The sequence below is a fragment of the Epinephelus lanceolatus genome, chromosome 22, assembly GCF_041903045.1.
Source record: "Epinephelus lanceolatus isolate andai-2023 chromosome 22, ASM4190304v1, whole genome shotgun sequence".
In the NCBI taxonomy this organism is placed as follows: Eukaryota; Metazoa; Chordata; class Actinopteri; order Perciformes; family Serranidae; genus Epinephelus; species Epinephelus lanceolatus.
The window spans coordinates 33,545,445-33,558,496 of NC_135755.1; the positions used below are offsets into that span (position 1 = coordinate 33,545,445).

The window sequence follows — 13,052 nt, forward strand, 5'->3', positions numbered from 1 at the left end:
CGCCCACAAGACGTGGATACAGCAGCTGATTGGCCATAGTTACACGTATTCTTCGGTCAGTTATGAGGTCACTGACGTCCAACCCTGGTAGCACAGTAATTTAAATTATCGATAACACCGAAATAGACAAACTCTGGTAATGATACGCTTATAAATTAAAACATAAGTTCATAACTGTGCTACAACAGTGTTTTTAAGAGATTTACATTTTTTAATCTTGAAGAACGCCGTAGTACTTCCGGTGTCAGCATGTCTATCTGTCTGACTAGAGTCAATTAGAAATTCATACAAAATTAGCCCCCTTGTAACTGATTTACTGACGTGACAGTTTATGTTTTGTTCACACAGACATGGCTATTACAGCTGATCGCATCCGGGAGAAACTTATTAAGGAGTTCGCGGCAGTACACGTGGTAGGTTTCTGGTTATTATTTGCATCACATGTTCTCCTAGCTTAATGTATGTGTGTGCTGTAGTGAGCAGAAACCATCACCAGCTCTATTTAAACAATGTACAATCATAACTGTTAGGCGGTCGATCTGCAAGAGTACAAACATGGTAGAATATAACTGAGAAGTTGTACAAATGTGTCATATTTATAGCGATTTACAGCATATTGCAACCGCCCTCCTCCATAGTGCAGGTTTATGTTAGCCACAGTGGTGTGTTGGAAGAGACTGGGATTTTAATATAACGTTAGGCTTAATTACTATTTATATGAGTACTGTTTCATTGAGTGTAGGCTGATACTTGATGTGAATGCCACGCAGTAGTATTGTACATGTATGGTACATACATCAGTTACCATAATATTATGGCCAATAAAAAAGAAGCACCACTAACTTGAATGATTTTCGGGTCAGTTTGATTCAGTTGTGCAATACTGTATGTGGTGCTAAGCAGCCCCCCAGCTAATAAAACAAGTAGAACATTAACAGTCTGGTCTGTTGGTTAAGAGGACTTACTCACTCGGACTAAAACTAGACTGCTATAGTATACAATATGAGTCAGGTAGCAAGATGGAGCACATGATCATACATACAGTAATTCAGTATTAGCAGCATGACAGTGAGCTGACTGTTGGCTGTAACTTTTATCTTGTCCACCCCAGGATGTGGAGGACACATCATCCAACAGATGTGCTGCCAGCTTCAAAGTCCTGGTGGTATCATCCCAGTTTGAGGGCAAACCACTGTTACAGAGACACAGGTATTACACACTGTAATAATTCTTACATAATGCATATTTTGCGGTTTGTCGTCATATCTTTGGTATCAGTATAGTTTAAAAGACATAACAAGTAGGAGCGGGCCACACAGACAGCATTTATACAGAAAGATGAAGAGTGATTCCTGCTGACATAATAGAAAATCACACAGTATATTAAAAAAATGTAGACCACATAATTGTATCAATACTGTAGAGTTTATTATACATTATTATATAGCAGCTATGCTACATGACATCACTCAATATCTGTGTTGATGCACACAGAACTAGTTCATGATTGCAGTTTATAAAACCAGAGTCTGTAACTGAGCTGTCAACACGGCACATCGTTACATACAAGCACAAATATCATGACATCCTGCAGCTATGGTACAGCACAGTTACTAGTTTGACACCTTTAAAATCAGCAGGATCAAGGACATTCTCAATAGGCAGTCTTCTTCTTTTTTTCTTTTGTTTTTGCTTATGTCCAACTACAGTATTGCAAAATGACCAGTTAGACTGGTTAAGTTACACAAAGGCATTGAGCTTGGTCTGTTATTTTAGATATATTTCTCCACAAAGTTGACTAAAAATGAAAAGGCAATATATTTCTGTTTGTTATCCCAGTTGGTTTAACAATATTACCACAACAGATAAAATAGTTTGGAAAGATCTTCACACATAGTATCACAAGGTATAGGGACGTGCAGGAATGAGTCCTAAAACCAGGATATGAGTCAGCATTTTAGCCTCCCAGTTCCCTTGTCTAAAAGTCAGTGGGAAGCCTGAAAATAGGTCTGTGGTTAACACAAGCTTAGGAGATTTTCACGTTTTATTCGATGACTTAAAATCAGAGGTGGGTAGAGTAGCCAAATATTGTACTCAAGTAAGAGTACTGATACTTTAGAACAGTATTACTCAAGTAAAAGTAAAAAGTAGTCATCCAAATAATTACTTGAGTAAGAGTAAAAGAGTATTTGGTGAAAAAACTACTCAAGTACTGAGTAACTGTTGAGTAATGTCTGATTTATTTGTAAAATAAGAACATGAACGTAATCAATCAATCAAAAATAATAATCTGCAAATTCATGTATTTTAAACGATACCCCTTTAACTAAAACAAAAATAAATTAAATCTTTACAAACATAACATAAATCAAGGCACAAGAAACACAAATATATTCTTATATATACTGTACATATATATATGTGTGTAATTATGTACTCAGAGGTGGGTAGAGTAGCCAAATATTGTACTCAAGTAAGGGTATTGTTGCTTTAAAACAATATAACTCAAGTAAAAGTAAAAAGTATTTTGCATTAAAACTACTCTGAAAAGTACAATTTATCCAAAAAGTTACTCAAGTAAATGTAACTAGTTACTACCCACCTCTGCTTAAAATATGAAAGTAAATACCCCACTCGTGAAGTTTGAAGCTTTTATGTGTCCTAAAAAATGCAGTTGCTAACAAGTGGCTAAATGAACATCATGAACACAGCCTTACAGCCTTGTTATGGAGGCAATGTTGAAGTCATGCAACTGCGGTGTAATATGTTTATAGTCTAACATTAGCCTTTTACTTGTGGTGATTGCATTTAGGCTTCAGATATCACAAAAGCAGTGTTAAGTTGTGAAGACTATCTTGCTGAACAAAACATGTATCATAAATGGTTTGCCACAGAGCTTATTTTCTGCAATGATCCAAAATTCAATGGAAAAATCCAGTGACACTAACCTCCACATCTGCCTCAGAAAAACGTCATCCCTGCAGCACTCTATAGTGGCTGTAAGATTTAAGTTTATAATGTACTTTATGCAGAGATGTGTTGTTTGGTTTTTAATGCTGTCTACAGTTCAAAACAAAATCTTGTAAGTACCACGCAGACCTCTTTCTCATTGTGGCAGTATTTCATAATGTGTCAAAATCTACTTTCCTAATTTTATAACGAGAAACTTGTGTTTAAAAATTGAAAAATAAAATACAACAGTACATCCAAACCATTCAACACTTTACAAATTACAAAACCATGAAGACTCTTAACATATGTATTTGTAAACTGAATAAGATAATTGTCTGGATTTTGGCTTATTTGCAAGCAAGTAAGTATTTGTTATGGGTCAGATGCTGTGTACAGCAGAGGTTACTAAGCCTATCTGACCCGTGAGCCAATCAAAGTTTGATTAACAAGAGTAAAGATCAGATAACTAACATGAGAAGAACACTGGTCCCTTTCTTTCATGATAATATTATTTTGTGTGGAGTAAAAACAACAGGATAGCAATATCATACCATTACAATCAACTGTGCCCTTTACAACCCCCATCTCACCTCCCCATCCCATCCTTCCTTGCATGACAGTGCACAGTAATAAGTTGTATATAAATAGAAAAAAGAAAAAGTTGGAAATAATAATATAATTAAAAAAAACAGTAATTAAAATAAATGATAATAATAATGATAATAATAGCAATAATGTAAAGCGTTTACTTGACTACTGTGTTATGTATCCACTCTCCAACAGGATGGTGAATACATGCCTAGCTGAGGAGCTGAAAGACATCCACGCTTTTGAACAGAAGACCCTCACACCAGAACAGTGGGAGAAACAGAAATCACAATGACACACACACATTTTATCACACTCACATCAGATCAAAATTTCTGCTATAAAACAGGCCTTACACCTCTCTGATATGCTGATATGTAGAACAGATTCAAATGCTCTACTTAATTTCCTGTAAATCAGCAGTATTGACATAAATGCAATGGAATGTTCTGGTGGCAATAAAACACTTGGATGCTGTATTTTGTCTTTGTTGTTTCCTGTATGTCATTTAATTTTGAAATCTCGAGGAAGTCAGTGAATATTGGATGATATTGTAATGCTGGGTTTAAGTATCTGTTTATGTGTGTTGTTTAGTAGTTATGTTATTGAAGAAGGTGTCCAGGGTAATTGGCTTAGAAATAGATTCGGGGAGGGAAAAGGGGGGTTAAGTGTGTATTTTGCTAAATTTTGCGCCAGGGTGGGGGGGTTTTTTGTAGTGAAGAGACACATGTTGGTGGAGAATTAGCTAACAAGAGATACAAGTAATTAGAAGCAGCAGGTTAGACACCCTACCTTTCTTGTTTTACCATGAACACCTCAACCTCAGGTTAGCTGTTGCTGTGGCAAAGGAATTAATCTGGGTTCTGTTGATCCAGCAGACGCACATCTCTCCCTCATCATTCTTTTTCCGTTTGCCTAGCCACCCCGCAAAGCTACGATATTTTAGATTTACCACTTGAAAGTCGAGTGTATAGGATTAAGGAGGTTGTGTATTGGCAGAAATGGAATATATTATTCATAACTATGTTTTCATGAGTTTATTATTACCTGAAATAAAGAATTGTGTTTTTGTTGCCTTAAAATGACCTGTTTAGGTCTACATATGGAGCAGGTCCTCTTTTGCAGAACCCACCGTGTTGTTTCTGTAGGCCAGAACAGACAAACCACACACTGGCTCTAGATAGGGCCAATTGTATCGGCCACCATAGTTCTCTCAGACTAGATTAAGCAAACTTTAATACCAAAAGATTGTTGTTGTTGTTGTTTTTTTAAATTAATCTGTCTGGAGACACAATACATTTTTGTTCCTTATAATAAAGGTGACACAGCCTAATAAGTCTAAATTTGCCCTTCATCATTACGAATAGTTCTAAATGAGCATTCATTGATATGTTTCACCACAAAGTTTTTACCCTCCAGTGGGCTATTTATGATTGTTGCAGTGTCAGCTATAAAAGCAAATAAATCTGTCCAAAGACCACTAAATTATTCATTTACCTCTGAGACTTTTTCTTTTTTGGATTTGGAATCCATAACCAGCCTAGCTAGGAGACTCAAAACTAGCCCTGCTGTTGAGGTTCCCCAAAAATTTAGGACAAAGCGGCAGGCTGTTGACTAGTCTATAGGCTACACATTTTTACAACTGGTAAATTAAGAATCACTTCCGGCCTACAAGACTTATGAATAAAAATTGAAATGTTAAAAATAAGTGTTGTTCATTTCCATAGAGTCTGTTTTTGTCAAAGCCACATAGAGCCACTGGAGAAGGGTTAAAGAACCGCTTGCAGCTCCAGAGCCGGGTTGCCCACCCCTGTACAGGAAGCATGGCAAACAGGAGAAAGTTTGTTGCAATCTGCAACCTCACCACTAGATGCCACTAATCCTACACACTAGACCTTTGACTGAACTATTGCAAATTGCATTTCCCATGCTGATAAATTCATATTTCAAAATGGACTTCAGAACAACTTCACAAGAGTAAAAGCCCAAATGAGAAGCAACATAACAAACCAAGAATTTTGGGGGGATGTTTTTCCGAATCAAGGGTCTGAGGACAGAGAATGTCCTATGCTTTACAGATTGTAAAGTCCCTTAAAGGCTGATTTGTGATATTGTGCTATATGAGATATAAAACTCTAAAATTTGCTTGATGGCTAAATAGACGTGAGATGTGTTGTGTGATGAGTTGTCCATTTGTCCATCCCATTTTTGTGATATCTCAAAAACACCTTGAAGAATTTCTTCAAATTTGGCACAACCATCCACTTGGACTCAACAATTAACTGATTAGAATTTGGAGGTCAAAGGTCAAGGTCACTGTGACATCATAATGCTCTGCAAAAATACTTTTCTGGCCATTATTCAATTTGTAGCTTCTTTGCTGCAAAATCAGTATTGGACGCATCGTCTACTATTAGAGCGGCTATGAGTCTGGACAGATGAGGATGTAAACTGTTACTGCAACTTACTGGTTCGCAGAGGCATACAACCACAAGGTGGTAATTTTAGTTTATAGCTGAAACAACAATCTTGAACAGCAGAAGTTAGGGATCTCTAGCAGGGCTTTCGCCCAGTGATAGACCAGTAACAGGCCTATCACAGGTCCCACTCCACAGTGTTTTTAAAGGACTCACTAGTTCTTTCAGTGAGTGACTGGTTATGCCTCGGTGCTCAACTGAATGACTGAGAAGGTCTTTTGTTCCTGCAGCAGTCAGATATTTTAATGAACACTGTTAACTGTCCCGCTGTGGGTTTTTATGTTTTTATGTATTCATTTGTTTATTTATGTATCATCATGCTATTATGTTATTGATTATGTCTTGATTGGCCTTTATCATGTCTCAGTGGCTCTCAATCACGCTTTGATGGTCTCCTGTATTATCTGATGTGTGTCATGTTTATGCTGTTTGTTGGCTGTATGGTTTGACCTGGTGGCAAACCAGTTTCCCTATTGGGATTAATAAAGCTTTCTAATCTAATCTAATATGTGTAAAAGTTATACAAGATCCATTTAAAAGCCCCTGACAGCAAATGGACAGGTCCATCAATCATCATCGTCAATCAGGTGAACAACATGTACAGAATGCACACTGAATATAAATTAGATGGATACATTTATAATACAAATCATCACTGTAGACTGGCTTGTGCAGATGTATGTATATTGTGTGTGTGTGTGTGTGTGTGTGATGAAGTCTAGTGAAGCCTCACACAAAGCATAGAGCTTTCCATGAGGTGTTATTAAGAGCAGGCAGACCCCCTGCCTGTGTGGATTTCAGGGTGACACCTTACAGCTGTGTGCTTTGATCAGTCAATGTTTTCATGTTTTCATGACATCTTACAGAGCATTAGGCGTTCAGCTGAGCATGAGTGTGTTTACTGTGTTTACCAGCTGAAAAGCATTTGACTATAGTTGTGTATTTTTATGACTAAGCCATTAATGAACATGTATTCCAACTAGAATGGACTATAAACTTGGAAACCTTTCAGTGGGATTTTTCTCTTTACAGTCCAAAGACCTTTTTTTTATGGTATGTAATGGTAGGTATTTTTTACAAGAAAAAAGAAAAAAAAAATCGAATTATCACCTCCAAGTGGAAATTTAATTAATTAATTAATTTAATCAGTCCATTGTTGAGTCCAGGTGGACGTTTGTGCCAAATTTGGGAAATTCTCTAATGGCGTTCTTGAGCAGGCTGGTCAGGCAATTTTTTTTTTTTTGTTTTCCTACAATAAGTAATGCACCCAAATTCATTCATAAACCCACAAATTTTTAAAAGTCTCAGATCACGTGACCAATGCACTGACAGCAGTAAAAAAGGAAGTAGTCCAGAGCACGTAAGGAGGCAGGTTGGGGTGGTGGATGGGTCACCCCAAAAAAGGACTTTCGCCCACGACTTTCCCGGTGAGGTATGTCCACACTGTGTTTCTATTCCTAAACCTTACCTGCATAACTTAACGTTAATGTGGGATGCAAATTCGTAGGAAATCATATAAACTCTTGTGCATGCATTTTTTGTAGAATATCATATGAGCCATTCTATGAGATTATGTTGTTTTATATATCACATTCACAAGAATGGGTCAGACAGACAGACAACCTGAAAACATAATGCGTCTGGTCACGGCTATCGCTGGTGTGGAGTATGGAGAGTGTAGAACATGGGTAATCAGGTGGTTGCATTTAGGGAGATCATAACCCTTGTCTCTGTTCAAGGGTGATCACTGGTATTGGCCTGATTTGGGGTCAGTAATGAAACCTGGTGGGATGATGGTTAACTATAGGAAAAAACATGTTTCACTTGTTTTATCTTTGAGCCAATCACATTGTACTCAAAGAAATACATTCTAATGTATGACACGTTCAGGTGTCAACATATCTTTTACATTCCCAGATTTATAGCATGGCTGAATGCTGATTCAGCAGACTGATGATTGATTTTATCCCTCAGTGAACAGGAGACAGAAACAAGGCAAGAGCACCAAAGATTACTTCCACCACTTACCCTCCCGAGGCCTGCTAATGGATGAGCCAACATGGGGGAGAGTGTGTGTCTTTGTCTGAGTGTGTTGGAAATGAGTTTACTCACTGCTCAGGACAGCTTGGCTCTTTTGAGGGTTGGAGAATATGACATTAACCTTGTCATTTATTCCACAGCATTTTCCCCCTTGAGAACTGTGAGTAACAAAACTAACAGTGGCAGAAACAAAACAGAATCATAGGAAATAATTATATTCAGGGCACCTTATTCTGTTTGGCTTTAGTTTTGTGTGATATCTGTGTAGCCCTATGGCTGTTATCACAGTTGCTCTGAGACGCATTTGACCACATATCTCTTGTAGTGTTAATGCTGATGCATCCTTTTTTTTTTTTTCTTTCCTCTATACTTGTCTGCATTGGTCTTCATAGCTTAGCGCCACTAAAGGGTGTAAGCTTCTTGTGAAGATTGATGCACTGTTAATCTTGCAGTCAAGTATTTTATACCCATAATGCGTGGTCGTGACCGTCACCCACCCTCCCTGGAGACTAGCCTAACAGCCTTTATTGGAAAAATTTCCTAATATGAGTCAGAGAGGGCCGTGATACACCAAAGTGTGTCAGGGGGAAAGTAAGGAAACAAGCAAGGGGGAGGGGGCAGGTGCTTAAGTCCTGAGTTATATAGTGACAGTGCATGCGGAGAAGAAGGAGGAAAAACAAACAAATAAACAAACAAACGGAAAAAAAAAACAGGGGAGAAACAGGCAGTGTAGCTGATGTATTGTGGCCTTGAGGTGGTTGTGCTCCATGCAGATTATCGAAAATAAACATATACATGTCTACTATACTGTACTGAAAAACAAAAACAAAAGAGAAGTCTATACTGAACACCAAAAATGTGAGAGTCTTGGTGGAGGGGGAAAGCCCGATTGCAGAGAAGAGTTGCCAGCGCGGTGTGGTAGGTTTGAGAAGCAAGTGGGCCCCTTTGGAGTGATCCCATCGGTTCTTTGCGATGCGTCATGGAGCTGAAGTATCGAACATGCATGCGTGTATTTGAACCCTTCCAATGTGTTTATGAAAACCATCACCAGGGTCCAGGGCCAGCCCTGCGGGGGAAGGGGGGCGGTATGGCACCCCAAGACCACAGGAGCGCCCAGACCCCAAGACCAGGGAGCCGCAGAGGCTGCAGGACACCACGCAGGCCCAAGGACCCAGGGCGGCGAAGGCCGGCACCCCCAGAGAGCCAGAGACACACCCCAGACAGGCGGGGCAGGAGGGCCCGCCCACCCACCGCCCGACGCGGACTGCCCCCAACCACCAACCCCCCCCCCCCCAACCACCACCCGCCCCCACCCCCATCCCCCACCCACGGACGCACCCAGGGACTGCCCCCGACCCAAGGAGCCAGGCGCGGGGGCCCGGCACCGCCCCCGGGGAGAGAACCAGCACCGCACCGGACGGGCCCGCACCAGGCGCCAGCCACCAGCAGACGCCGGACCGGACAGTAACGAGAGCCCACCCAGGCCCGGGCGGACGAGGGAGGCAAGGAGGCGGTGATACTGCAAGGCATATGTCCCCGGCGTATCGGGAACCAGGGGGCCGCGAAGGGCCACCCGCCCGAACCCCCCAGGATGGGCCCCCACCAACACACAGGAGAGAGCGGACCGCCACGAGCAGTCAATCCCCCATCGGGACCCCTTAGCAGAGGGCCCATAAACCACAGCCGGTCTGGAGGCAGAACCCCGGCAGGAACCCACAGAGCCCCCAGGGCGCCACCCGGCCCACCCGCCACAGGGCCACGGGACCCCCCAGACACCGGGAACCCAGCCAAACCACCATGATGTAAATGGGCTCCCTGGCTCCAACCCTCAGCCCAGTAGGGCCGGGCCCCACTAGCCACGCCATGCGTATCTACAGTGTGTGTAAACCCACCACCCCCCCTCTTACTATGATTCTCCGATCCCTGACGGAGAAACATTAACCCTACACCGTGAATGTGAATGTGAGTGCCCATAAGTGTGATGTGATGCATTAAAATTGAGGGACATAGGAGACAGGTGGGGGCAAGGCTGATGGCTACAGCACACTGCTGTCCTGCAGCCCGTGCAGCCATAAGGCACCTGGAACCTGTTCCCATCTGTCCCCCAAGATGTAGGTGTATGCTGATGCATCCTGATATGTCCCCAACAAGCACTACGTCAGTGCAGGACGTGGTGGTTGTTTTGGTGACAGCACATTAACGCTCTATAACTTAACCATTTTCCTATGAGTTGAACGAAGTGTTGCATGAACGTCCATCATTTTGCCCTATGGAAGGAGATGTGTTGAATTCTGGTGACAGCAATATTTCCAGCTGTACCGACACAACAGCTAATATGATTAGCAAGCATGCTAATAAGCAGCTAGCAAGAGTGTGAAGGTAATAACTGTGCACAGGGCCCTTTGACCTACTAGTGTAGTGACATAGGCAGTGACAAAATCTAAACACAAGCAATCAGCTGGAGACGCATGATTAACAAAGGCGTGAATGGCGATGTGTCTCAGCTGTCCACTTGTGTTTGAATCACCAAAACACATGTTAACACCAGGAGTGTTCTTACATGGTGCACTTTTTTCAACAGGGTAGTGTTGTCTCAAATCCTGCGCTGCCATTTTGCACTTACTGGGTGTGACAACATCTTTTTTCTAACCACCTCTTCTTTTTTGTTTTCTTTTCAAAAGGCAAATTGCAAATGGATAGTGGAGCATTATTGTCAATATTTGACCGCTATCTCTGCCTACATGTAAACCAAATTTATGCCACAACATCAATGCTGAATAAAATGTGCTGCCATAGCTAGGTGCAAGTTAGCTAGCTAGCGAATACTAACGTTAGCTGGCAAGCTAATGTTAGCACTCGCAATATTTGTGGTACCAAATCATTACAAACCTAACAAACACTACTGACGGCTACTATTCAACAACACGTACTTTGTGCAAAAACAATGTATAACTAGCAGGCTCCTCATTGTCCGCAGCCACCATATCAAAAGTTGAGAAGTTTGCTACGTCACAAAGATGGCGACCGTTGAGGGCGAGAAGTGTTCATCATTCCACAATCAAATTTTGAACCATTTTGAATGTGCCAGTAGAACACTGCATTTTCCTGTATTATGCAGTGTGAACACACTTAGCAGTCCTTTACACTCAAAATAATAAGTGTTTAGAACAGAAGCAGTGGCGGGTGCTGGTCTTTCAAACAGGGGAAGCTCACTTTAAAGGGACAATGTGTAATATTTTCAGTTGTTTGTAGGCAAACATTGATGTCTGCATTCATAAATATGTCATCATTGGTGTGCTATTACTTCCACTAATAATCTGACTTATTCTCCTAAAAGGAGAATTTCGGATTTGTGCGGGCAAGTCATCTGGGGGGTTCCATAACGTTTTGCCATCTTGAGAATACATCCGCCAGCAAGGGACATACAGCCCTGCCTTCGGCGTTTTCTTTGAGAGCCAGGCCAGTGTCTGTGTAGGAGCCTGAATGAATACTCTATGAAGTATTGGATGACATGGTTTCATCAGTGTTATCATAGCTTTTTGGTACACAGCGGCAACCGTTGTTGCAATACACGTTTGAAACAGTGAGGCGCTAGAGTGCGCTATCCCTTTGAATGCAATATACAGTACGATATCAACGTTAGATGGGAGAAATTCCTACACACTGTGGCTTTAAGTTTACATCATAAAATCTGTCATATTGTAGCAAGGCAGTAACTTATAAAAGGAACATTTAATTGAAGCTGTTTTTCAACCACACTCATGCCATAGAACCACAGCAAAACACACAAAGATTTTCGGATGGGTTTTAACACCTGAACTGTACTGTACAAACAGTGAAAATGAGCTATGTCCACTATGGAAATAAGGAACTTCAGACAGCACTCTGTCAGAAGACTCCACTCATAAATATCCGCATTGGACTGAGCTCGAAATGCGAAGCACTGTCAGTCACAAAGGGGTTCAGCCTTTTAGACAATTCCTCCAATCATCATGCATACACCGAGCGTCCTCTCCCGCCTACCACTCCTTTAGGTCCCAGGGAAGCTGAGCCTCCCTGGAAGTGACGATTTTGTCGCATTTATCCAATGACCATCTCACTTTGCTGCATGAAAAAAACCTGCTCAGCACTGTCTCATAGGAATGCTTGGAGGCTCCACGTCCACCATGCTGACACGAGAATGTATGACAAGGAGGTCGCGTTTGAAAACTGGTGACAAACAGCTGATGTCTGAACATCATAGTCATGATGTTAAACGCATCCTAGCGCACGTTTAATGCAATGTAAATTCTTATTTTAATGTAAATTCAATAGTGCATATTTGATCATTTCTTCTATGAAATTTTAGGGGAAGTTCAGCATCCCTTGTTTTCTCAGAGCAATTGCCCCTGTATAGAAGTATGCGATTTGAGACATACTGGAGGTGTAAACAGGCTCTTAGAGTACATCCATACTAATCTGGTACATGCCCACTACATGAGACCTATTCACCTAAACTTTGAACACCCTGCACCACTGGTTGCTCGTGGCTGCAGCTTGATTGGCTGTCTTGCTGTGAGCACCATTTTCAGATTGTCATGCCCTCTTGCCGCATGGCTAACTTGATCTGCACCGCAGGTATCCCAGCATGCTTTGTGAAACTAATCAGTTGCTTCCAAAACACAAAGAAAGGGAGCAAATTTGTGGTTGCATATAGTGGTCACGCTCCATAAATCTGTAAACGGATCCTTTTCTCTCTGTTGTCTCTGTTTTGGTTGTATTAGACTCAGCATTATGTGACCAAAACTATAAAAAGTAGGGATGCACGATAATATCAGCATGTCATCAGTTTCAGCCAATATTGGCCTTAAAATAAACTACTGGAAGTGGCCAACATGCTTTTTGTTATTTTGCACAATCATTGACTTTTACATACATTGAAAAGTATTGTATTGGGGGAAAAAGTGGATATATTGATATCAGTATCGGTTATAGGCCAAATAAGTTGTTATATAT

At 41.1% G+C, this 13,052-nt stretch overlaps 1 protein-coding gene across 2 annotated transcripts; it reads left to right on the top strand.

Moving 5' to 3' along the window:
- Positions 1-43: 43 nt before the first annotated feature.
- LOC117272886 (bolA-like protein 2) lies at positions 44-4,019 on the top strand. 2 transcript variants are annotated; one of them, XM_033652013.2, is made up of 4 exons: positions 44-136; positions 349-413; positions 1,112-1,209; positions 3,736-4,019. In XM_033652013.2, the coding sequence occupies exons 2-4, from the start codon at positions 351-353 to the stop codon at positions 3,833-3,835; spliced, it is 261 nt and encodes an 86-aa protein (XP_033507904.1). In that variant the 5' UTR covers positions 44-136; positions 349-350; the 3' UTR covers positions 3,836-4,019. The 2 variants fall into 2 exon arrangements, with proteins under 2 accessions (XP_033507904.1, XP_033507905.1); XM_033652014.2 differs by lacking the exon at positions 44-136 and having other exon boundaries at positions 204-413.
- The last annotated feature ends 9,033 nt before the right edge of the window (positions 4,020-13,052 follow it).